The following is a 26,041-nucleotide window of genomic DNA, read 5'->3' as shown; positions in this document are numbered from 1 at the left end:
TCCAGCACACCAGAACCACAGCTCTGCAAGCATTCAGATCAGACAAAGAAACAACATGAAAGACTGTGTCGGCTCCCCTGTCTGTGTGTTTAGTGGGTGCATGTCCACAAGGGGGTCAAACTTATGTGGCCGTGTATGTGAATACACGCGGACAGGTCCAGTACAAGGCACAGGGCTCCGAGCCACCCTACAATGTTCAACGTTCACCCGTGAGCACCCACCCACCTCATTAAACTGCTGCACAAAGATACCTGGACACACATGCAGACACTGTTTTCTACCAACTGAAAATGCCTCCTTTAAAAACCTTAGCTTACATAAAATCTCCATTCTGTCCAGAATTAGGGGCTTTCTTTATATAGAAACTATAGAAATCTCAAAAAGTCTTGGATTTTTAATGAAAAATTGGGTTATTCCTGCTCAGTTGAGAGCCCGTTACCAGAGGCTAAGCTACTCAGAAGCCTATAGTCAGTCAGTGTTTCTAAATAACAATGAACATACATTCACCAGCTTAATAAAAGAACTACTGTTATGTTCAGAATTGGGTTTTTGTGTGTGTGTGTGTATAAATTCCATTTTAAAAGGAAACAAAAAATGAGCCAGTGAGCATTCACCCCATTTCCATCATTTTCAATGACTGTCTGAGCTGATGAAGACACAGCGAGTACAGCATGAGGGCCCTGGTCTGAAAGCCACCAGGAGCCTGGCCTGGCCTCTTGTCTCTGGCTGTGGGTTCTACACGGGGATGGGGTGAGGATCCTGCGGAGGACTCTGGGTGGCTCTAGGCTATGTGGTTGAAAGCCCTGTGCACGCCATCCAGGGAGCAGCCATTCTCCCAGCATCCCTCCCCCCACCCCAGAACAACTGAGGATCGCTGCGGTCCTTTATGCCACGCCCCGTGCTCCTCTCCACAGCTTACATTTCTGCTGACTGCACATTCTCACTGTCACAAAGAGCAGGACAACCTTCTCTGTGCAAAGCATATTTTAGTCCCTCTGTTGGTTCTGAGGGAGAAGCTATTTCCGTCGGAGAGAGTCCTAAAATTGACCAGCCAGGGGCAAAAGAAGTTATGAATAATTTTCTAGCTTTGGTTACACTCAGCTAGTTTGCTTTCCAGAAAGATTAAATCAATTTAGGGCAACAATGAAGTCACTTTATACCAGCTTTGCCAGAGAGCTGAAAATAGTGTGATTCTTTTGGTACTTTGTTTAATCCTTAGGCGTCCTTTTTAAGGATAGAAAGAAAACGTAAATGTAAAATAAGCAATTTCATCCAACCAAAATACTGAACCAAGAAAAAGCTCATTAAAGTCGCCTCTGCCTTATTTTGGATCATTTAAATAATACCTATTTCTGGTGGTATTATGTTGCCATTTATTTATTTATTTTTTAACATCACACACAGACTGGCTTCCTGAGCTTGCCTGTCTGGGACAGCAAGTCTCAAAAGTGATGGGAGGGAAGCAGGAGGCCATGGCCAGAACACAGGCAGCACAACCGAGCCTGCCCCCCAAAGAGCCACAAGGCCTGGGGAAGCTGGAGGGGCAGATGGCGAAAACACAGCCATAGGCGAGCAAGCCCGATGCCCTGACCGTCTTACCAAGTGAAAGGCAGGACTCCAATCAGACTTTCAGGTGTATTTATTCCAAGCTTTACAGTCTCAGCATCCCTCAGCAGTCTGGTGGCGGGTAGACTGCATGTCCCCAGGGAGTAAAATCCCAGGCTGGCGGCCAGGATGTCTAGACAACCCGACACACCCCTCAGCACAAAGCGCATGCTGGGCAGAGCCACCCCCAACCACACATGCTGCGGAGGAGGCTGGTGGTTCCTCCTGGATGTCCCCACGGGCCTCCCCAGACGCCCCCACACCAGCATCTGGCCAGAGTGCCACGCCGCACCTTGGCACCTTCCAAGCTGTAAGAACCATCCCGGGGCTGAAACAGTGTCTGCTGGCTGACAGTCGGCCCTGGCGGATTAAGAACCCAGCCGTCCTCTGGTCCCAGACCTTGGGACCAGACTAGACATCTAGGCTTGTGGGTCCCATGACGGATTTACTGCCGGCTCTGGGCCCTGGTTCCTGGCAAACACAGGTCAGACTATTGATGTGACATCTTCCCAAGGGACCACGCCCATCCCCTCACGGGACTTCTCAGGAAAAATAATCATAACCATCCCTACGCTCTGCACCATCTAGTGGCCAGGCACTAACACACCTTACAAGCAGATCGCCTTCTCTCCTAATAACTCCACGTAGCAGGTATCAACATCTCTGTTTTATAATTAAGGAGAAAGCCAGGGACTAAGTGACTTATCCAGTCCCAAGGGATGGGGCTAGGAGGCTAACCCAGTGTCACCCTGCAGGCAATTCCACCTGCATAGTTTTAACATGAAATAGAATCTTCCCTGGTGGCTCAGACGGTAAAAGCATCTGCCTACAATGCAGGAGACCGGGGTTCAATCCCTGAGTCGGGAAGATCTCCTGGAGAAGGAAATAGCAACCCATTCCAGTACCCTTGCCTGGAAAATCTGATGGATGGAGAAGCCTAGTAGGCTACAGTCCATGGGGTCGCAGAGAGTCGGACACGACTGAGCGACTTCACTTCACTCAAGAACAAACTGTGCATGAGAAAGTCACCTCACCACAAAGAAACCACTTTTCTCACCAATGAGAAAGAGTGTTTTAGTTTCTAGGGTCCCTACAGAGGCACAGCTACAAAAACTATTTTTTTTTTCTGGATTAATCATATTATTTTCAATATAACAGTAGTACCAACCTCATTGTATCACATATGGAGAATGGTCCACTTTAGTTGGCAGATGTGCTCTGCACGTGAAGGGGCTTCTGCCAGGAGCTCACCTCTGCACACAGCAAAGAAGATACACCCAGGTAGCCCAATATGCACAGGCTTACCTTGGCGAGATGCAGAGTTCTCTTATAGACCCCCCCAAATAAATCGAGTATCATATTAAAGTGAGTCACATGAGTTTTTTGACTTCTTGGTGCATCTGAAAGTTATATTCATGCTATACACTTGTCCATTATGTGTGCAAATGCATGTCTAAACAAACAATATACTTTAATTAAAAAATACTTTATTACTAAAAACTGCTAACCATCATCTGAACTTGCAACAAGCCATACTCTTTTTGCTGGTGGATAATCTTGCCTCAGTGTTCATGGTTGCTGACTGCTCCACAGTAGTTGTTGAAGGTTGAAGTGGCTGTGGAAATTTCTTAAGACAATAATGAGGTTTGTCACACTGACCAAGTCCTCCTTTCATGACTGATTTCTCTGTAGTGTACAGTGCTGTTTGAGAGTATTTTACCCACAGAACTTTCAAAACTAGAGTCAATCCTCTTAAACCCTGCTGCTGTTTTATAAACTGTTTATGTTACATTCTAAATCTTTGTTGTCATGTCAACAATCTTCATAGCATCTTCACCAGGAGTAGATTCCAATGTCAAGAAACTACTTTCTTAGATTTTCCTGGTGGCCCAGTGGGTAAGAATCCACCTGCCAATGCAGGGGACATGGGTTTGATCCCTGGTCCAGGAAGATTCCACATGCTGTGGGGCAACTAAGCCCACACACCACCTAGTGCTGAGCTCACACTCCCCAAGATGCCAGTGCAATGAGAAGCCATGCGCCACAACTACCGAGTAGCCCCGGGTGCCCTCCGCAACTAGAGAAAGCCTGTGCACAGCAACGGAGACTCAGCACAGCAAAAAATAAAAAGTGAACGTGTTTAAAGAAATAAATGATTTTTTAAAAAGAAACTACTTTCTTCACTTATCCAGAAGTAACTCTTCATCCCTTAAAGTTTTATCCTTAGATTGCAACAATTCAGCCACATCTTCAAGGCTCCACTTCTCTAAGTCTAATTCTCTTGCTATTTTCACCTCATATGCCGTTACTTCTTCTACTAATGTCTTGAGCCCTTCAAAGTCATTTATGAGAGCTGGAATCAACTTCTTTCAAATTCCTGCTGATACTGTGACCTCTTCCCATGAATGTTCTTAATGGTGAATCCTTTCTAGAAGGTTTTCAATTGACTTTGCCCAGACCCATCAAAGGAATCACTATACATGGCAGCTATACCCTCACAAAATATATTACTTAAATAATAAGACTTGAAAATCGATATTACTCCTTGATCCATGGGCTGCAGAATGGATATTGGCAGGCATGAGAACAGCATGAATCTCCTGCATCTCCATCAGAGCTCTAGGGTGACCAGGTGCATTCTCAATAAGCAGTCATATTTTGAAAGGAATCTTTTTTTCTGAGTGGTAGGTCTCAGCTCATTAACTCATTAACTTTGTTGTAAACAGATGTGCTATCATTCAGGCTTTGTTGTTCATGTATAGAGCAGAAAAAGAATAAAGTTAGCATAATTCTGAAGCGTCCTAGGATTTCCAGGATGGTGAATGAGCACTAGCTTTGACTTCAAGTCACTAGCTGCACTGACCCCTAACAAGACTCAGTTTGTCCCGTGAAGTTTTGAAGGCAGGCACTGACCTCTCCAGCTATGAAGTCCTAGATGCCATCTTCTTCCAGTATAAGGCCGTTTCTTCTACACTGAAGATCTGTTGTTCAGTGCAGCCGCCTTCATTAACTGTCTGAGCCAGATCTTCTGGATAACTTGCAGCTTCTACATCACATTAGCTGCTTCATCTTGCATGTTTATGTTGTAAGATGGCTTCTTTTCCTAAACCTCATGAGCCAACCTCTGCCAACTTGAAATTTTTCTTCTATAGATTCCTCACCTCTTTCAGCCCGCCTTCATAGAATGGAAGTGAGTTTGGTCCTTTCTCTGGACTATGCTTTGGTATAGAGGAATGTTGTGGCTGGTTTTATCTTCTATCCAGAATGCTACAACTTTCGGCATTTCAACAATAAGGCTGTTTTGCTTTCTCATCGTTTATGTGATCACTGGAAAAGCCCTTTTAATTTCCTTTAAGAACTTTACCTTTGCATTCACAGTCTGGCTAACTGGCACAGGAGGCCTAGCTTTCTGCCATCTCAGCTTTCAACACACCCTCCTCACTAAGCTTGGTCACTCCTAGCTTTTGATTTAAAATGAGAGACATGCAGCTCTTCCTTTCCCTTGAACACTGAGAGGCCACTGTAAGGTTATCAACGGGCTCAACTTCAACGTTGCTGTGTCTCAGGGACTAGGGCAGCCCAACAAGGAGGAGCGTGACACGGGGGAGCTGGTCAACAGAGCAGTCAGGACACACACAACATTTATTAAGTTCACCATCTTGTGTTGCATGGTTTGTGGCACCCAAAACAATTACAACAGCAACATCAGGATCCCTGATCACAGACCACCATCAGATCAGATCAGTCGGTCAGTCATGTCTGACTCTTTGCGACCCCATGAATTTCAGCATGCCAGGCCTCCCTGTCCATCACCAACTCCTGGAGTTCACCCAAACCCACATCCATCGAGTCAGTGATGCCATCCAGCCATCTCATCCTCTGTCATCCCCTTTTCCTCCTGCCCCCAATCCCTCCCAGCATCAGAGTCTTTTCCAATGAGTCAACTCTTCGCATGAGGTGGCCAAAGTACTGGAGTTTCAGCTTCAGCATCATTCCTTCCAAAGAAATCCCAGGGCTGATCTCCTTCAGAATGGACTGGTTGGATCTCCTTGCAGTCCAAGGGACTCTCAAGAGTCTTCTCCAACACCACAGTTCAAAAGCATCAATTCTTTGGCACTCAGACCACCATAGCAAATGTAATAATCATGAAAAAGTTTGCAATATTGTGAGAATTATCAACGTGTGATACAGAGACATGAAATGAGCAAATGCTGCAGGAAAATGGCATCAACAGACTTGTTAGACACAAGGTTGCCAGGAATCTTCAATTTGCAAAAAATGCAGTAGATGCAAAGTACAGTAAACGTGCCTGTATTAACTGCTAAATGGTCCTTATCAGCGGACAGTGTTCACAATAACTTTTTTTTTTTTATTTCAATTGCTTACTAAAAAATTTTAATCACTGTTTAAGCTTTTGGTAAAAGTTTGGTATTTTTGATGCCTGATAATCTTCTACAGACTTCCCTGGTGGCTCAGATGGTAAAGCGTCTGTCTACAATGCGGGAGACCCAGGTTCGATCCCTGGGTTGGGAAGATCTCCCAGAGAAGGAAATGGCAATCCACTCCAGTACTATTGCCTGGAAAATCCCATGGACAGAGGAGCCTGATAGGCTACAGTCCATGGGGTCGCAAAGAGTCAGACACGACTGATCGATTTTACTTCACTTCAATCTTCTACTAGGGGCTTCCCATGTGGTGCTAGTGGTAAAGAATCTGCCTGCCAATACAGGAGATGCAAGAGACACAAGTTCGATCCCTGGATCGGGAAGATCCCTGGAGCAGGAAATGGTAACCCACTCCAGTATTCGTGCCTGGAAAATCCCATGGACAGAAGAATCTGGCAGGGTATAGTCCATGGGGCCACAAAGGGTCGGACATGACTGAACACACGTATATAATGAACCTTCTATTAGAAATTGCCTGAAGGAGATAAAGTTGATTATTTTTGCTACAGTGAAATAAATGGTGGTGACTATTTTTCTAATGAGGTAAATGCATACAAACAAAGGAGGACAGCTTAGACAAGGGAAAATCAACCAATCAACCAGTTCAGTTTCTGAATATACAGTAATTTTATGTTTGTTTAACCTTGCTAGACAAAGTATTTCAATAGGCAGTAGCTAATTTGCTTTTAAAACCTCACATTATTATCTTAAGATAACCTAATAAAGTTTTTTAAAAATTACAAAAATTAACTGGGAGAAATTTTGATGAAGAGGCTGTGCAAGGTCACTAAGTAGCTCTCTACTCACAGCTATTAGTTTCGAAGGAAAAAAGAGTAAATGTACAGGGGAGAAACGGGACAATACCTTCAGTGGGTGATCAAGTTAACGTCACCAACCATCGCACATCTGCAGATAAGACACTGAGAAAAATGTGTCGCCGTGTACTGCAGTGTTTCAGGTGAATCTAATTCACGAGGAAACATCAGAAAACCCCAGAAGAGGAATATTCTTTTAAAACAAAACTGTATTCTTCAAAAATGTCAGTGTTGCAAAAGATTTAAAAAAAAATGATTGTGGAAATGTTCCAGATTAAAGGAGGTTATGAAGATATGACAACTAAAGGTAATATCTAACTCCAGACTGAAGGAAAAGAAATGTTACAAAGAACACTGTTAAGTCAACTGACAAAACCAGCATATGAATGATCGATTAGATCAAAGTATTTTCTCTTGCAAAACTGACTGAGGTTGGTAACTGTGTATGTAAGAGCGTATCCTTATTCTTAGGAAAAAATACTACAGGACCTAAGTACTCTGATGATTACAACATACTCTCAAATGGTTCCCACCCCCTGAATCTATACATTTACACACACATACACGAGGAGAGGGAAAAATTAAGGAGAATGTTAAAAACAGGTGACTCTAGAATAACAAGTCCACAGGGGGTCCTGTACTATCGTCATTCTTATAATTTTCTCTAAGTCTAAAATTATATCCCAATAAAGTTTTAAAAAGTTAGAATGAATACACAAAAAGAAAACACTCATATGCACACTTTCTCAATATCAGATTCAAGAAAACCATCAACTCCTGGCATGTGAGCTCCCTTCTGACGCAGCACAGGGCTTTAGGCCAAAGAGCACAGGATGAGGATCAGAAGGAAGGACAGAGCAGGTGGGAAGAGGGAGAAAGGCCAGTTACAGACATCCTTTGCCAGTCCCACTTGCGGAGCACGTCTCCCACGCTTCTTGGGCGGGGATGCAGGCAGCGTTACAGGAAGATGACGGACCCCGGGCAGTGGCCCGCGGGGCTGTCACCCCACAGAGCAGTACTGTGGCCACCACTGAGAAGTGATGACCCCGCCACCCGCCAGGGGGATCCAGCAGATCACAGGGTGGGGGCGGGGGGTGCTGCCATGACAAACGCTGCAGGGTGATCTGTGCCGCCAACCTTATACAAAACATTCGGCTCATCTTCTATTTTGATTCACTGCACGAATGATTTACTGACAAGTTTTAACTTTTTATGTTTGTACCAGATAGCTTTTAATTCCCCTTGATGATTTTGTTATATGTAAGATCATGAAATACAGAAATAGAAAGTAAGGAGGAACCAAGACAGAAACGCCAAACTTGCTAATAGTGAAGGAAATGCTAAAGCAGTGTTGGGCTCTTGTCAGCCTTACAAGGATGGATATACTGACCAGAACTTAATTTTTCTAAATTCTTTCTAAAGCTCAGTGGCCAGAAATACTAAGCAGCATTTCCAGGTCAACTGATTTTGTAAAAAAAAGAACCTTTCCGTAGAGAGTTGATCTCTCACCTTCAAATGAAGTTTCAAAGATCTGAAGCAGATTCTTATTTCAGAATCAAAAGAAGATCCTGCTCACAAATACAAATATACATCGAAAGCCACATTTTAAACAAAACAGGAAAACGTTCAAACCATGTGGATCTTCTGGTTGTAACTCATTATTCCTTCCCTGGATCTTTACAAAAAATGAGACTGTTCAACTTATAAAATAAGGTTTTGAGTAGACATCTCCTGTTCTTCAAAACCTTATAATCTACTACTGTCTTTTTTGTGAGCAGGAGATACACTGCGTGCCAACAAAATGTTAAATCCTATATTGCATCAAATTCTAATACAGCATTCAGGACGGCTGTCAAGTAGACGATTACACAAAAGGCCAGCATTATCCTAACAGCCTTGATCATTAGGAAACTGAAAGTCAATCCTAATTACAGCAGCAGCAGAAAATAAAAAAGGTCTATGAAAAACCTCACAACGTTCTTTTTAAAAGAAGAACTAGAAAGAGAATGATACTCTGTTTTTGGCTGTGGAGAATGAAAACTGTCCGGAAGATTAGGAAGTTCTGTATATCAAAGTAACTCTAGTTTTGTATAGTTCAATCACTCCATATAAGACTCTGTAATGGAGTTCAACTCATGCCAGTTCTGCTGCTTACAAGCTGTCATCGGGCAAACCTTCTGTGCTATGCCGGTTTCCTCTCATCTGTGAGACAGAAAACAGTGACCGACTTGTGAAGGATGGGATGAGTCGGGCCCGGAGCACAATCTGCAGCCACTGTTCACCACCATTGCTATTCCGCCAACATCACCCCAGTTTGGAAGAATGAGCGAACAGGAACGGGTAAGGCACTGTTTTAAAGAATAACAACACAAGCAATGACCAGAGTACCGGTGCAAGCATCAGATCAATGGAAGAGAACAGACAACCCTAAAGCAGTATACACACATGTAGTTTTTAATAAAATAAATTTAGCGTAATAAACTAATGAGAAATGACTTATTAACAGATGGTTTTGAAAAACCGGCTAAGTATTTGGAAGAAAATCAATTGAGAGTCTCATTGAATATTACATTCCAGATAAATCCAGATGGATTTTAAAGATGTTTTTTTAAAAAAACACAAAGAAGAAACATATAGGTACAATTTTATATTAACTTGGACTAGGGACAGACTTTTACAATGGTAAAAAAAGAAATAAAGAAAAAGGAAATCACCAAAGTGATAAACTGAGAAATGGAATCAACAAGATTTTTTAAAAAGTCATTTACCTTACAAAAGATCTCTTTAAGCTAAAAGGAAAAAAAATGGGGAAATGAACGAACAACTTAGATGTTTAAAAATACTCAACAACTGAAAAAAATTTAACCTCATTAGTACCTTAAAAATGCAAAGCAAAGCAACATGTTTATCAAAAGTCAGTACAGTGCTCAGTGTTGGCAGAAGTACAGCAAGACAAACATGCCTGCACACACCAGGAGGTGCAAAGTGACACGTGTCACACACGCACCAACCCTGGAAATCCACGCCCTCCACCCAGTATTCCACATTATTCCACCTATAGGTCCCTACAGGGAAACAACCATGGCTGGAGAAAGACTGAGGTGCAAAGAGGGAGTCTTGCAAAGTTACTTGCAACAGTGATAAATAATCTCAGTGTCTGACACTGGGGGAGTAACAGTCACATCAGAGATGAAAATCCACACCCCAATATATTATGCAATCAATAAAGTATTAGTTTTTTCTTTATGGCCATGCCACATGGCTTATAGGATCTTAGTTCCACAACCACAACTGAACTCGTGCCCCCTCCAGGGAAGCACTGAGTCCTAACCACAGGACCACCAGGGAAATCCCAAAGTATCACAGTTTTGAAGATCACATGTGAGACCAGTCCCGTGTCACTCAATAACATTAAATGAAAAAGCCCACACTAATAAAACTATATTTGGCATTTTCCCCAATTCTGGATGACTATTAAAAAAAAAAAAAACAGGTATAGAAAAAGGGCAGAAACTGAGTTATCCATATTTTCTTATCTTATACTTTTTACACATTTTCTACCTTAAGTATATGGAAATTTAATACTCAAGAAAATAGTAAATGATGTCAAATAAGGGAAGATGTAGCTATGGAGTGAAAAAAACCCAGCAACAGTAAACTCTACAAGGGACTTTCTAAAAGCCTTACTGCTTTTAGAATGTTTACAGTCTGCTCCGTATTTCATTCCCCCATGTGCCCATGGTAACCGCCGGAGGAAAAGCTTGAGCAAGACCTCACAGCAGGCTGGCCTCCCCCTCCAGGCCTCTCCCTTGGCCTCAAGCAGCTGCTTTTCAACTCACATTTATGTTCTAATTTCCCAACCCACAAGAATAGCCCTGCTGACCTAATCAAAGAATAATTTTTCTTATGCTTCTCACAGTATCTAAAAATAAAAAAACTCAGGATATTTTTCAACCATAGTGAAATTTATTATACAGAGGAGGCACTTAAGAGAGATTTCTTAACTTATTGTCAGAATTTGTGTTTTTGTACATCCTGGGCAACTGGATGTATGGAAACTGTCTATCTGTATAAAGACTCTCCCCTGCCTGGAGACATAACCCTCCCAGACTTCAGACAATACTACAAATCTACAGTAATAAAACCAGCATGGTATTGGCACAAAAATAGACATATAGATCAATAGAACAGACCTCTGCTGCTGCTGCTGCTAACTCACTTCAGTTGTGTCCGACTGTGCGACCCCACAGACGGCAGCCCAGCAGGCTCCCCCGTCCCTGGGATTCTCCAGGCAAGAACAATGGAGTGGGTTGCTATTTCCTTCTCCAATGCATGAAAGTGAAAAGTGAAAGTGAAATCGCTCAGGTGTGTCCGACTCTTAGCGACCCCGTGGACTGCAGCCTGCCAGGTTCCTCCATCCCTGGGATTTTCCAGGCAAGAGTACTGGAGTGGGGTGCCATTGCCTTCTCTGGAACAGACTAGACAGCCCAAAAATAAACCTACACACTTAGGGTTAATTAATCTTCAACAATGGAGACAGGAATGTATTGAGAAACTGATGATGGGAAAAAGACACACTCTTTAGCCAGTGGTGTTGGGAAAGCTGGACAGCTGCATGAAAATCAATGAAGTTAGAAGGTATCCTCTCACTCAAAATGGCTTAAAGACTTAAAAAATAAAAACAAGACACCATAAAACTCATAGAAGACAACACAGGCAAAGCATTCTGACATAAATTGTACCAATGTTTTCTTAGATCCCAAGGCAGTAGAAATAGAAACAAAAATAAACAAATGGGATCTAATCAAACTTACAAGCATTGCCAGAGCAAAGAAAACCATAAGCAAAATGAAAAAACCTACAGAATGAGAAGAACATATTTGCAAACAATGCAACCAACAAGGGCTTAATTTCCAAAATATACAAACAACTCATACAACTCAATAACACAAAAAAAACAAACAACCCAATCAAAAAACAGGCAGAATACCTAAATAGACATTTCTCCAAAGAAGACATAAAGATGGCCAATAGGCATAGGAAAAGATGCTCAACATCATTAATTATTAGAGCAATGCAAATTAAAACTACAAGGAAGCACAACCTCACACTGGTCAGAATCAGTTCAGTTCAGTCATTCAGTCGTGTCCGACTCTTCGCAACCCCATGAACTGCAGCACGCCAGGCCTCCCTGTCCATCACCAACTCCCGGAGTTCACTCAGACTCACGTTCATCGAGTCAGTGATGCCATCCAGCCATCTCATCCTCTGTCGTCCCCTTCTCCTCCTGCCCCCAATCCCTCCCAGCATCAGGGTCTTTTCCAATGAGTCAACTCTTTGCATGAGGTGGCCAAAGTACTGGAGTTTCCGCTTTAGCATCATTCCTTCCAAAGAAATCCCAGGGCTGATCTCCTTTAGAATGGACTGGTTGGATCTCCTTGCAGTCCAAGGGACTCTCAAGAGTCTTCTCCAACACCACAGTTCAAAAGCATCAATTCTTTGGTGACATAAAAAAAATCTACAAATAATAATTGCTGGAGAGGGTGTGGAGAAAAAAGGGAACCCTACAGTCCACTATTGGTGGGAATGCAAGTTCGTGCAGCCACAATGGAAAATAGTATGGAGGTTTCTCATAAAACAAAAAACAGAGTTGCCATATGATCTAGCAATTCTACTCCTGGGCATATATCCAGAGAAAACTCTAATTCAAAAAGATACATGCACCCCTTACATTCATAGCAGCACATTCAGAGTAGCCAAGACATGGAAATAACCAAAAAGTCCACTGACAGAAGAACGGATAAAGAAGATATTTTATATATATATATATATATATATATATATATATATATATATATATATATATATAATGGAAAACTAGTCAGCCATGAAAAAGAATGAAATAATGCTATCTGCAGCAATATGGATGCCACTAGAGATTATCATACTAAATGAAGTAAGTAAAAAGAAAGAAAAGTATCATATGCTATCACTTATACACGGAATCTATATGGCACAAGGGCTTCCCTGGTGGCCCAGAGGTTGGGAATCCACCTGCCAATGCAGGGGACACAGGTTCAAGCCTTACTCCAGGACCTGGGATCTCACATGCCACAGTGCAACGAAGCCTGCATGCTGCAGCTACTGAAGCCCTGGCACTCGGCAGCCTGTGCTCTGAACAGCAGGAGGCACCACAGTGAGAGGCCCATGCACCTCAACTAGAGAAAGCCCTTGTGCAGCAATGGACAGCCTGTGTGCCACAATGAAGACCCAGCACAGCCAAAGGAGTAAACAAATAAATAGCAAAATAAAAATTAAATAGAATATAGCACAAATGAACTTATCTAGAAAACAGAAGCAGGTTCACAGCACAGAGAACAAACTTGTGGTGGCCAAGGGAGAAGAGGGGGTAGGGATGGACTGGGAGTTTGGGGTGTCAGTCACTCAGTTGTGTCTGACTCTTTGTGACCCCATGGACTGTAGCCCACCAAGCTCCTCCATTCATGGAGTTCTTCAGGCAAGAATACTGAGGTGAGCAGTCATTCTCTTTCCCAGGGGATCTTTCCAACCCAGGGATTGAACCTTGGTCTCCTGCACTGCAGGCAGATTCTTTACCACTGAGGCACCAGGGCAGCCCTTGGGGGTTAGCAGATGTAAACTACTATATATAGACTGGATAAACAACAAGGTTCTATTATATAGCACAGGGAACCATATTCAATATTCTGGGATAAACCATAATAGAAAATAATATAAAAAAGAATGTATATATGTATATAACAGTCATTTTGCTATACAGCAGAAATTAACACAACACTGTAAATCAACAATATTTCAATTAAAAAAAAATTTATATAGGCTCTGACCTGCCTAAATGTGTTCTAGAACTTTCAGTTTACTTTGGTTTCCAATGACCAATTGGAATTGGTCATTCCAATTGCCAATAATAAAATCTGTCTCTCTAATCTATTTTTAAAATTTTTAAATTCTTGTTTTTAAAAATTTGTTTTTCTTTTTTTTTTTTTCCTTCAGTATAAAGGCAAAACACTAACTCCTTTTCCTTTCTTCATTCCAATGAAATACATGAGATGGAAGAAAAATTTCTGCTTCAGAAAAGAAACTGATGACCTTGACCTGCAGCCTTGGAATTTTTCCTACCTAGAATGTGAAAGTCTGGGTTTGGTAGGCAAAACTAATACAGTTATGTAAAGTTTAAAAATAAAATAAAATTAAAAAATAAATAAATAAATAAAATAAAATACTGGAAAAGTCTGTTTTTTTTCCTCTTTTAATTAAAAAAAAGGGAGAGTGATTCTAGCTCTTATTCTGGTCAGTACACGATTTCTTATATAATCCTGCAGCTAGACATCAAGCCCATATGTACACACTGCTCTCCCGGGATTGTCTGCTCTAAGCAAGGTGCGTAAAAATCAATTCCTTATATCGATCCAGTACTCAAAGCCAGAGTCATCATCTGGAATTTTATTTGAAGTATTTCACTTGCTTCTCAAACATTTAAGTGGAGAGGTATGTACTGGATGGGAAAATAACTAGAGATAAAAATACCATGTTTCCTGACGGCTTCCACACAATACAACAGGCACGAGAGTCCCCAGCAGAGGGAATGAGAGAAAGTTCCAAGAGAAAGAAATTTAGAGGAGCAGCAGCTGCTACCAAAACACAGTGCAAGACCCCGAGGGCCCTCAGAGTCAGAAGCTGCCCTTTGCAGGCACACCCAACATTTCCAGCAGCCCTGAGCACTTACCAAAGCCTATCTATTTCAGCTGAACCCTGAGCATCAAAAAAAAAAAAAAAGAGCAGAGAAGCCAAGATATGAGGAGCCCGCTGACCACAGAAAGGGCAAATGACAAGGGCGGAAGGCTGGCGTGTGGGGGGCAGGCTGAGCCATGTGCAGGAGGATGGGGAGGAGGACAGGCTGCAGGAAGGCCATCCAGCACAGAGTTGATAAAGAACTGCCTCTCGAGACAGGTCCATACTATTCAATTTTCACAAAAGTATATCAGAGTTGTAAGTCGATAACAGATGATACAAAACCCATAGTCCTTAATATGGTCCACAAAAACCTCACATGGCGTGACTCCACCCACCTCAGCAAGCATCCCTCCTTCCCCACCTGCTCCTGCCCAGGGCCACGAGGCCTCGGCGTCTCTGCTCCTGTCACCCACAACACTCTCCCCAGACCTCCACAAAACACCCCAGTATTCTCTCCCAGAAGTGATGGTGCCCTTCTCACCTTTTCATTTCATCCAAATGCCGCCACCCCAGAGCTCTTTCCTGGTCACCAGATCTAAAGTCAGCTCCTCTCATCTCTCTCACAGCACTCCATTTTTTTTTTTCTTGGCAGCATTTATGACAATTATCCATTTATTTGCTTAATATCTACATTTCCCACTAGAATGAGAGTTTTGAGAGAGTAGAAAACATGTTTTGCTCATGACTGTATATCAAGGATTTGATAAACGTTTGATGAATGAATGCAAAAAACAAGTAATACACAACCTACAAAGCCAAAAGTTGGTTCTTTGAAAAGATCAACTAAATTGACAAACCTTTAGTTTTGTCCAAAAAGAGACAACAATTAAAATGCATGAAAGAAGGGAAAATATAACAGATTTTGCAAAGTAAAAAGGATTATAGGTGAATATATGAACAACTGTATGCCAAATTAAGTAACTTTCTATCTAATGACATGGACAAATAAATTACTAACAGACACACAATTACCAGAACTAATTCAGCATGAAATAAAAAAACCAGCAGATGTATAACAAGTAAAGAAATTGAATTCATAATTAGAAAGCTTCCCATGAAGAAAAACCTAGGCCCACATGGCTTCATTGGTGAATTCCAGCAAACATTCCAAGAAAAATTAATACCAATTCTTCACAAACTCATGGAATTGGGCTTCTGGATGAAGCAATTAGGAAAGAAAAAATAAAAGGCAACCAAAGCAAATAGGAAGAAGTAAAAATTTCCCCATTTGCAGATGATATCATTTTGTAAATAGAAAATTCTGAGAAATTCACCAAAGAACTATTAGAACTATTAGTCTGCCTAGGTTGCAGGATACATTAGTAATGAACATTCTAAAAATAAAATTGGCAAACTTTCACAAAAAGGTATAAATTTTTTAAAAAGAAGTATAAGACTTGTATGCTGGAAACCTCAGAACAATGTGACTGAACAAAATCAAAGACAGTCTAAGAAAATATAAAGATAAGTCAAGTTCATGGGTCAAAAGATTCAATATTGTTAAGATGGCAATGGGGCTTCCTTCATAGCTCAATTGGTAAAGAATCTGCATGCAATGCAGGAGACCCAGGGTTGGGAAGATCCCCTGGAGAAGGAAATACCCACTCCAGTATTCTTGTCTGGAGAATCCTACGGACAGAGGAGCCTGGCAGGGTACAGTCCATGGGATCGCAAGAATCAGACACAGCTTAGTGACTAAACCACCACCACCAAGATGGCAATACTCCCCAAACTGACTTACATATTCAGCACAACCTCTATCAACATCCTAGCTTCAGTCATCAAACACTGTCCTTCTGATACAAGAACAGATGGAACTGACATGAGGATAAACTGAAGAGAATTGAAAACAGAATTGAACTGATTTGTAAAAGAGTGTCAATATAATTAAATGGAGAAAGAGTCTTTTCAACAAACAGTTCTGAAACAACTGGATATTTACATGCAAAAGAATGTTAATCCATACCTTACGCCATACACAAAAACCAATTCAAAGCAGACCACAGACCTAAATGCATTAAGCTATAAAGTTCTTGGAAGAACAGATGGAAATAAATCTCCACCAAACAGCATCAGGCAAAGCCTTCTTTGGTAAAACGCCACAGCACAAACAACATAAGAAAAATAGATGAACCAGACTTTTCAAAAATAAAAACATTTGTGTCATCACATCTAGAAAGTAAAGACAACTAGAGAGTAGATAAATACAGGCGTCCCTTGGTATCCAAGGGAGACCAGCTGCAGGGCCCTCCCACACATACCAAATCCAAGGATGCTCAAATCCCTCATATGAAATGGCACAGCAGTTTGTCTTCCACAACCACAGATGTGGAATGCACAAAGAGTCAACCACATACCAGCAAATCAGTTATCTGAAAACAGACTGGTATCCAGAACTCACACAGAAATCTTACAACTCAGTAATAAACGGACAACTGAAGCAATTAAAAAATGGGCTAAAGAAAAAGACATTTCTCCAAAGAAAATATACAAATGGCCAATAAGTACGTGAAAAGATGCTCAACATCAGAGATCAACAGGGAAGTGCATATCAAAACCACAATGCGATATTGCATCACACCTACGAGACTGTACACAATTAGAAAGAGACAGTAATTAGCAAGGCTGTAGAGAAAATGAAACCTTCATTCGTTGCAGGTGGGAATGTAAAACAGCACTGCTGGTTTGGAAAACACTAGTGATTTCTCAAAAAGTTATATATATAATTATTACCTCATGACCCAGCGTTTCCACTGGTAGGTATATACCCAAGAGAACTAAAACAGATCTCTACACTAAAACTTGTACATAAATGTTCAGAGCGGCATCATTCGTAATAGCAAAAAGTAGAAACATATCCAAATGCTTATTAGCTGAAGAATAAATTATCTGTGGCGTATCTATACAATGCAATATTATATAGCCATAAAAGGAACAAAGTACTGATATATGCTGTGATATGGATAAACCCTGTAAGTATTATGCTAAATAAAATAAGCTGGTCACAAAAGACCACATACTATACTATTTCCTTCTCAGAAAATATTCAGAATAGCCAAATCTGCAGACAAAAAAGTAGGATAGTGGTTGCAAAGAACAGCAGAGACATAGGAATGGAGATTGCTTATGGGAATGGGGCTTCTTTTGGGGATGACAAAAATGTTCAAAAATTGGGCTATGATAGTTGATTGCACAATCCCATAAGTATATGAGAAAAAAACTGAACTGTATATTTCAAATGGGTGAATTGTACAGTATGTGAATTATATCTCAAAATGTGCTCAGTTGCTCAGTCATGTCCAATTCTTTGTGACCCCTATGGACTACAGCCCACCAGGATCCTCAGTCCATGGGATTCTCCAGGCACGAATACTAGAGTGGGTTGCCATTTCCTGCTTCAGGAGATCTTCCCGACACAGGGATTGAACCTGTGTCTCCTACGTCTCCTACTTTGGCAGGCAGATTTTTTACTACTGAGCCACCTGGGAAGCCCATACCTCAATAATGCTGTTTTGTGTTTTTTTTTTTTTTTTTTTAATAACAGGTAATACAGTGATGTCGGAGAAGGCAATGGCACCCCACTCCAGTACTCTTGCCTGGAAAATCCCATGGACGGAGGAGCCTGGCAGGCTGTAGTCCATGGGGTCGCTAGAGTCGGACACGACTGAGCGACTTCACTTTCACTTTTCACTTTCATGCATTGGAGAAGGAAATGGCAACCCACTCCACTGTTCTTGCCTGGAGAATCCCAGGGACGGGGAAGCCTGGTGGGCTGCCGTCTATGGGGTTGCACAGAGTTGGACACGACTGAAGTGACTTAGCAGTAGCAGCAGCAATACAGTGATGTAATGTATTAAGTTCTTACCATTATGTTCATACAATGACATTTTACCTTCCTAAACATTTATTTGTTGTGGGTGAAGACAGGGTTAAAATATAAACAAGGGGAAGATCAGAGGAAAGACTTATCTTTGGGGTCTGTGGAAGATTGGCATCAAAGCCCACCCAGGATAAAGTCTTTTACACGTACTGAATTTCTGTGACAAGGAATTTACTTGTAGTTCAGAGTGACAGCAAATTATGTAAGCTCAATCACTTGAAGACTCTTAAGCTGTAAAGCACAAAACTGACGTCTCTGTAGAGCAAAAGCCACTTTGTTTCCGGGGCTAGCGATTCCCACAAGGTACTAAGAACAGCAGGGCTTCAGAAGCAGAAAGACACACTCACATTCCTCAAGACCGGAAGCGCCAGCTGCTCAAAGGACGTCAGATCCACCACGTACTGCCCTACACGGCACTCACGCTTTCCAGGCAGAGGCTCTGACCTGAAAGAAAAGGATAGTGCATTCCTTGTTGAGACCCCCCTGTACTGGCCTCTGATTTTTAGCTGCTCCACTGAGCCTCTGGCCTTCTCCATGTGCTAAACCGTCTTTAAAAATCACCTACACAGAGAGTGGCAGTGAGCAAAGCTGATTTGATTCCTCATTCTCTCCTGAGAACAGGGTTAACACTGGTGCACACACCACTACCCACAGCCTGGCAGTTACCTCCAAGAGCTGGTATATCACCTGTCTTAGAAGAGTGATAGGAACAGGGCCACTAGGTACCAAGTGAGAAGAGCTTACTATTCAGTGGAATAAGTTTGCACTGAAATATGGTATTTTCAACTTTGGTTTTCATATGATGACTTCAACCTCTGTTTTCTTTGATGCCAAGAAAGCCATAAAGGCTCAAGATTCTTTAAAACAGAAGGGACTACCTGGCTCAGCCCTGGGCCCCAGGAGAATAAAACACCAGAGGGACTCCCTTGGTGGTCCAGTGGTTAAGATTCTGCCCTTCCACTGCAGGGGGCGTAGGTTTGATCTCTTAGTCGGGGAACTAAGACCCTGCATGCGGTGAGATATGGTCAAAAAAAAAAAGAAAAAACACTTCAGAAATGAAGCTGCAGTACCCAGTTCTGGATAAAGGTCCTCGGATGCCAGACAACGTGACAACATCAAACCCTATTCTTCTTCCTCCCTGTCTGACTTCTTCTGTATAAAACCCATCGACAGGCACGCCAGAGGACTTTAAAACTTCAGTGGCTTTCTGGATCAGCGTTGTTTTTCCAACTCCTAGAGAAAAAAAAAAAAGCCTATCAGGAACCACTGCCTTGTTGGAGCATAACAACCAGGAGAGAAATGGGCTTCAAACTGCTTTTATGAATATTAACTTCACTTAACTCTGATTGCTTCAGGTGTTGAAACTTTTTAATTTCAAGTAGAAAACAAGCATAATAAAAACGTGAATGGTACACTGAAGTTTATTTTTAAATTCTGAAACATTATTAGTTTTGTCACATACATAATCAGAGAACCAACTGAGTGGTTTTCTGATGATAATTTCAAGTGCAATTTGCATCCTACAAGACAAGCTTTTGTTTTCTCCTAGGTTTACTCTTCTTGAGGGAGCAAACTTTTGCACCTAGAAAGTAAAGCTGGTCAAGCTTCAGGCAAAGGCTGGATGCTTTAAGTTAGGATTTCAAGACACTCTGAACCTACGTTTAACAGTGGGAACATCCCTTCATTTCTCCTTGTATTTACAATGTATGGCTCCCCAAAATGGGACTCTTAGATACTGCCAACACTACTAGAAATGGCAATATTTCAAGTTTTTCCAGAGGAGCAATCCCATCAGGTGGGCCATGCCTTCCATCACCTCCTCAGTTCAGTTCAGTTCAGTTGCTCAGTCGTGTCCGACTCTTTGTGACCCCATGGACTGCAGCACGCCAGGCTTTCCTGTCCATCACCAACTCCCGGAGCTTGCTCAAATTCATGTCCATCAAGTTGATGATGCCATCCAACCATCTCATCCTCTGTCATCCCCTTCTCCTCCACCTTCAATCTTTTCCAGCATCAGGGTCTTTTCCCATGAGTTAGTTCTTTGGATCAGGTGGCCAAAGTATTGGAGTTTCAGCTTCAGCATCAGTCCTTCCAATGAATATTCAGGACTGATTTCCTTTAGGATTGACTGCTTTGATCTCCATCACCTCCTAGAGTATTCCCAAGTATTCCTTTGACTTGCCCCCAACCTCTTCCCAAATTATAACCTATGCACCTCCACCCACTCATCCTTCCCACCCAGGACCCTTTCCTTTCCTCCCAGCCTGGCCCATGGACTACTCTGATTAACCCTTGGGTGCTTGCAAGTTAAATACTATTTAATACTACTACTCACTGACAGTGGAACCAGGCCCTGGTCTTGCATGCCTCACAAGCATTTTCTTGCTTAATTCTTTACAATCACCCTCTGAAGCAGTTGCCACCCTTGTCCCTATTTTACAGAAGAAGAGACTGAAGCACAGAGAGGACAGGCAACTTATTCATGGTTAGACAACTGAGAGAGACCATACAGTTTAACAGGGGCCTTCATATGCCACCATGACTTTGTTTATTTCATATGAACCTTGTTCTCAAATAGATAGTCAGTGGCATCATAATTACCCCAAAATGGGAAACCAAGCCTGCAACACAGCTATCATGAGACACGACAGGGTTGCAAGTCATATTATTCCTATGGCTGCCCATGCAGAGTCATCAGGGTTCCCTAAGAAGCTTTTGAAGATTACTTGAAATAAAATATGATGTTATTCCCAGTGTTCTTGCCTGGAGAATTCCAGGGACGGGGGAGCCTGGTGGGCTGCCGTCTATGGGGTCGCACAGTCGGACACAACTGAAGTGACTTAGCATAGCATAGCATAGCATTCTCATTTAGTTCATTCTTCCTCCAAATTTCACACTAACAATGGTGTCCGGCCTTCTGAAACATGAACAGCAGCCTACTCTCATGGCACTAGGAGAATGTAACCCCACCTCTGTCCCTCAGTAACTGCTGCTTTAGGGAAGTCATGGAAGAATCCACTTAACACAGGCAAGTGGCCTCTGTTGATGTGTAATTTGGGACTTCTCTGAAACAACTTAATGTTGATTCATAACGGATTGTTAAATTATGGTACCATGTGTATAATGACATAAACCCACAGGAATCTCATGCAACCATTAGAGAACACTGTTTACGTATGGAAAGAACTTACTGCTTAGCATGGAAGACAGACCGCAACATATGAAAATAATACATGGAGAAAAAGCAGGTTAAGAAACAGCAGAAATACACAGTAGTATTCCACTACTTTTTTTTTTTTTTGAAAGACCACAAATAACAAACGTGGGCAAAGATGTGGAGAAAAGGGAACCTCGTATGCTGTTATATGTAAACCGGTGCAGCCACTATGGAAAACAGTATAGGGGTTCCTCAAAAAACGAAAAACAGAACTATCATATGATCCAGAAATTCCACTCCTGGGTATATATCCAAAGAAAATGAAAACACTATTTTGAAAAGATAAATGTACCCCCAAATGTTCATAACAGAATTATTTACAAGATATGGAAGCAACCTAAGTTTCCATCAACAGATGAATGGACAAAGATATGGTATACAATACAATGAAATACTTTTCAATTGTAAAAAAAGAATGAAATTTTGCTATCTGCAACATCATGGATGGGCCTGGAGGGTATTATGATTAGTGAAATAATTCAGGCAGAGAAAGACAAATACTGTGTGGTATCACTTATATATGGAATCTAAAAAATAGAACAAACTAGTTTTACATAATAAAAAAAAAAAAACAGACTCACAGACAGAGAGAACAAACTAGTGGTTACCAGTGGGGAGAGGGAAGGGGTATGACGGGGAGATTAAGAGGCACAAACTACTACATATAAAACAAATGAGCTACGAGGATATATTGTACAGCACAGGGAAATACAGCCAACATTTTACAGTACCTGTAAATGGAATCTTGAAAAACTGTGAATCACTGTTATACACATGAAACTTACAGAATACTGTAAATCAACTATATCTCAATAAAAAAAAAATAGTAAAGTATGTAGGTGTCTCCAGAAGAAAATGTCAAGAAGAACAGAAAGATTTATAGTATTTGTTTCTGTATTGTAAATCCAAGGGACTTTCAAGTTCTTCTTTTTTTTTGGTCTTACAGTAAATATTACTCTTAATTTAAGAAAAAAGCAAAGCTATTTACATTATGCAAAGGACAAAATGGAACAGCTGTAATAAAAGGGAATATCGTGGGTCTGATCTGTTAGGGAGAAGATTTAAACCAAGAGGAAGCATTTAGCTCTAGTCCCTTTTTCCTTCTTCAGCTCTAGAAACTTCTCAGCTAATTTTTCATCTCTGTTAATTTAACTACCCTAGTGCTAGCTACACTGGCTAAGAAGTGACCTGTAGGAAGGAGACCCCAAAATCAAAGGCCCACACCACATTCACAAAGAACAGGTTGGAAAGCCCCAGAATTATTTTGGTTCTGGTTCTCCTATAAAGTGGACCGTGAAATAAAGACTCATGTGCAGGCTGTTTAATTTGGGAAGCAACACCCGAAGACAACACACTGGTGGGGAGGTGACCGCATTATCAAACAAGTTATCAGTGGGTAGTTTAATCCCACTGAGAAATCCTAGGAGACAGCTTTGGATTCAGAGTTCTCTTGTGTGATGAGTGAGGAAGGAGTTTACCCACCAACTTCCAACTGTCAAGAGTCAAGGCTGCTTCAGGGGGCAGGAATTCCCTGGCCCTTCAGGCCTGCCCTGTGTGCAGGCAGAGGTGGGCTCCAGGGGTCAGAGAAAGCCCTTGAGGACAGGTCACAGGCTGTACAGCTGGAAATTGGGGAAAAATTGCTAAGTGTGAAGGACACATGAGTGGGGCCCTGAGAGTGTATATGAGTATCTTTGAGAAGATACTTGAAGTCTGAACATGTAGAGATTCAGACAACAGGCAGAGTTTGGGATTGGGTTAGTGACAGAAAGATACTAAGTCAATGAAAAAACATTAGAAAACTCCAAAGGGTTGTGGGGCGGGGGGTGGGGAGGGAATGTTGTGCATAAAGGGAAAATACATTATAGATACTCTTGGCTCCATGGCTCTTCTGTGGTTTACTTTTATAGTCAAAATACCATCAACACTGACCAATGAGCTAATTAAAATTATAGTATAACTGCTTTGGGAAAACTGGGAGGAAGAGAAAGTTAGTGGGTTTAAGGCCAGGCTTAAGAAAGCTACACTGTAGCACTGAGTCTTTCAATCATGTGTATACATATAAAACTTTTATAAAGAAGGAAATAGAAAGAAGAACCAGTATTGGCCTGGCCGGCCTCTGTCCTTACCCACATCCAGGACTCAGGCAGGTACAATCATAAAAATAAGCCACCTCTGTTATGAAACACATAGATGTCTTGGGGCCAGGCTGCTGAGAAAACTTTCAAATAAAGTTTCAAATAAAGGATGACAAATCAACTTTTAGAAGACATTCTTTTACAATATTAAGGAGTACCTCTGGATATTAGAAATTTCTCAAAACATCTTCCTCCTCATCACTCCCCCATTGCCCTATAAATATAAAACTCCAGAATCTGCAACATTAAGTTAGCCTTTGGTCCTAAAAGCTAAAGATGCTTATTAAAAAAAAAGTGAAAGAGAATTTCAGGGCTGGGGTTACAATGGTTGATTATCTGAATGCACAGCTAATCTGAAACTGCAAAGAAGCTAAAGAATCACTTTCTGTACTCAAAACCCATCTTTTTTTGTTGCTGTTCTCCATTAATCTATATAATGCTGTCTTAATCTGATGCTGCCACAACCTTCCTGCCTCTTCTTTTAATAATGCCTTATCAATGTGCAGCATCTTGGCTTAAGAGGCATCTATCTGTTCCACCAGTCTCTCATTTAAACGCACACTGAAGTGAAGTGAAGTCGCTCAGTCGTGTCCAACTCTTTACGACCCCATGGACAGTAGCCTAACAGGCTCCGCCGTCCATATAATTTTCCAGGCAAGAATACTGGAGTGGGTTGCCATTTCCTTCTCCAGGGGATCTTCCCAACCCAGGGATCGAACCCCGGTCTCCTGCATTGCAGATAGACGCTTTTACCGTCTGAGCCACCAGGGAAGCTACTTCCTTTCCAAGATGAGACCTTCACAGCCTAAGGTTGGAGGGATTTGCATTAGAAGGGACAGGCACCAAGGTAGGGTCTGGGTGGGGGTGCCCAGTACCCAGCCCCCCTGTGTTGGGGTACCAAGGCTCTCAACCTGCGACCTCACTCATGCAGGAAATTGGGGTGGGGGCGCTGTCAGTGAAGGTGGATAGGGAACACGGTTGCACTACCCTGCAACTGGAATTCCGCTCTTTCATGATAAACGCAGGCGCGTGTGGCTATCGACAGAAATCAGACACCTTCGGTGGTGGCAGAGATCCTGAAATATGGCCTGTGCACATCACAACTTCAAAATGTTAGTCGCTCAGACCTGTCCAACCCTTTGCGACCCCACAGACTGTAGCCCACCAGACTCCTCCGTCCATGGGATTCTCCCGGCAAAAATACTGGAATGGGTTGCCACGCCTTCCTCCAGGGATCTTCCCCACCCAGGGATCGAACCCGGGTGTCCCGCGTGGCAGGGGAATTCTTTACCGTCTGAGCTACCAGGGGTAGTAGTACTACTGCCTTTGATCCTACTTAACACCTTAATACGAAAGCCCAGGTGCCACCCCATCACAAGCTGGTCTCGCCCTCCTGAAGTTCGCTTCATTTCATTTACCTTATGGACTCAATCACATTTTCCGGGAAAGGAAACGCAGGCTTCTGACCACCAAGCCTGTAATTTAACACCCGGAATTTTAGAGGCGGAGAGCACCGGCTGCCGCAACCCCACGCGCCCCCCACGCCCACCCCTCGGCCTCGTGGAGGGTGCGGACACGGGCAAGAATACCTGGGGGCCCAGTCAGGAACACGTGCCGGGCCATACGGGTAGGCTCGGGTGGGCGTCACGGCCCGGGTAGGGGTGGGGTCGAAGTCGCCGAGCCGGGTACCGGGGAGAGGTCGCGACCCAGGGTCCGTCCCCCAGGGCCGCAGTCCCTCCTCCGCCGGCCGGAAGCAACGAGCCGTAAGGCCGCGCATGCGGCCTCTGTGCTCAGCGTCGGCGTGCGCTTCCGCCCTCCGCGCTCCGCGCTCAGCGCCGGTCTGCGCTTGCGCCCTCCGCTCTCAGTCCTGTTCCTCACCGAGACCACCGTTCAGTGACGCAAGGGTGATTAGTATGGTCTTCCCTGGGTTTGTGTGGTACAGCCTCCGTATTGGACTTAGGTAGGGTGTTTGCGAGGAGGTGTGCTTAAAAGCCTTTTTCTAAACCAATGCTGCTCAGGTGAGCGCCGTTTACGAAGCTCTGGGACCGAACCTGGGAGCTGAAATTTTCCCAGGCTGTGGGGAGAGGCCTCCTGAAGGAAGTTTGGGTCCTAGAAGCCCTCCCAAAAGAAGGAGGATTTGCTTCCAATTGGAACGACTTACCCAGTGTTGT

General features: G+C 42.6%; 1 protein-coding gene across 4 annotated transcripts in view; it reads right to left on the bottom strand.

Annotated features, from left to right (window-relative positions):
* Positions 1-25,644, bottom strand: part of NTPCR (nucleoside-triphosphatase, cancer-related) — a 38,782-nt gene extending 13,138 nt beyond the window's left edge. For all 4 annotated transcript variants that reach the window (XR_008717112.1, XR_008717113.1, XM_055588372.1 and 1 more), the window contains exons 1-3: positions 25,460-25,644; positions 19,589-19,751; positions 18,866-18,962 (exon numbers count right to left, since the gene is read on the bottom strand). Coding sequence is in view for 2 of the 4 variants with exons in the window: in XM_055588372.1 (XP_055444347.1) it covers positions 18,866-18,962; positions 19,589-19,751; positions 25,460-25,493 (294 nt within the window). In the remaining 2 variants the exon portion in view is untranslated. The remainder of the gene's footprint in view (positions 1-18,865; positions 18,963-19,588; positions 19,752-25,459) is intronic.
* Between the last annotated feature and the right edge of the window lie 397 nt (positions 25,645-26,041).

This window comes from Bubalus kerabau, chromosome 1, assembly GCF_029407905.1.
Source record: "Bubalus kerabau isolate K-KA32 ecotype Philippines breed swamp buffalo chromosome 1, PCC_UOA_SB_1v2, whole genome shotgun sequence".
In the NCBI taxonomy this organism is placed as follows: Eukaryota; Metazoa; Chordata; class Mammalia; order Artiodactyla; family Bovidae; genus Bubalus; species Bubalus kerabau.
This window is presented reverse-complemented; position numbering and strand designations above follow the sequence as displayed.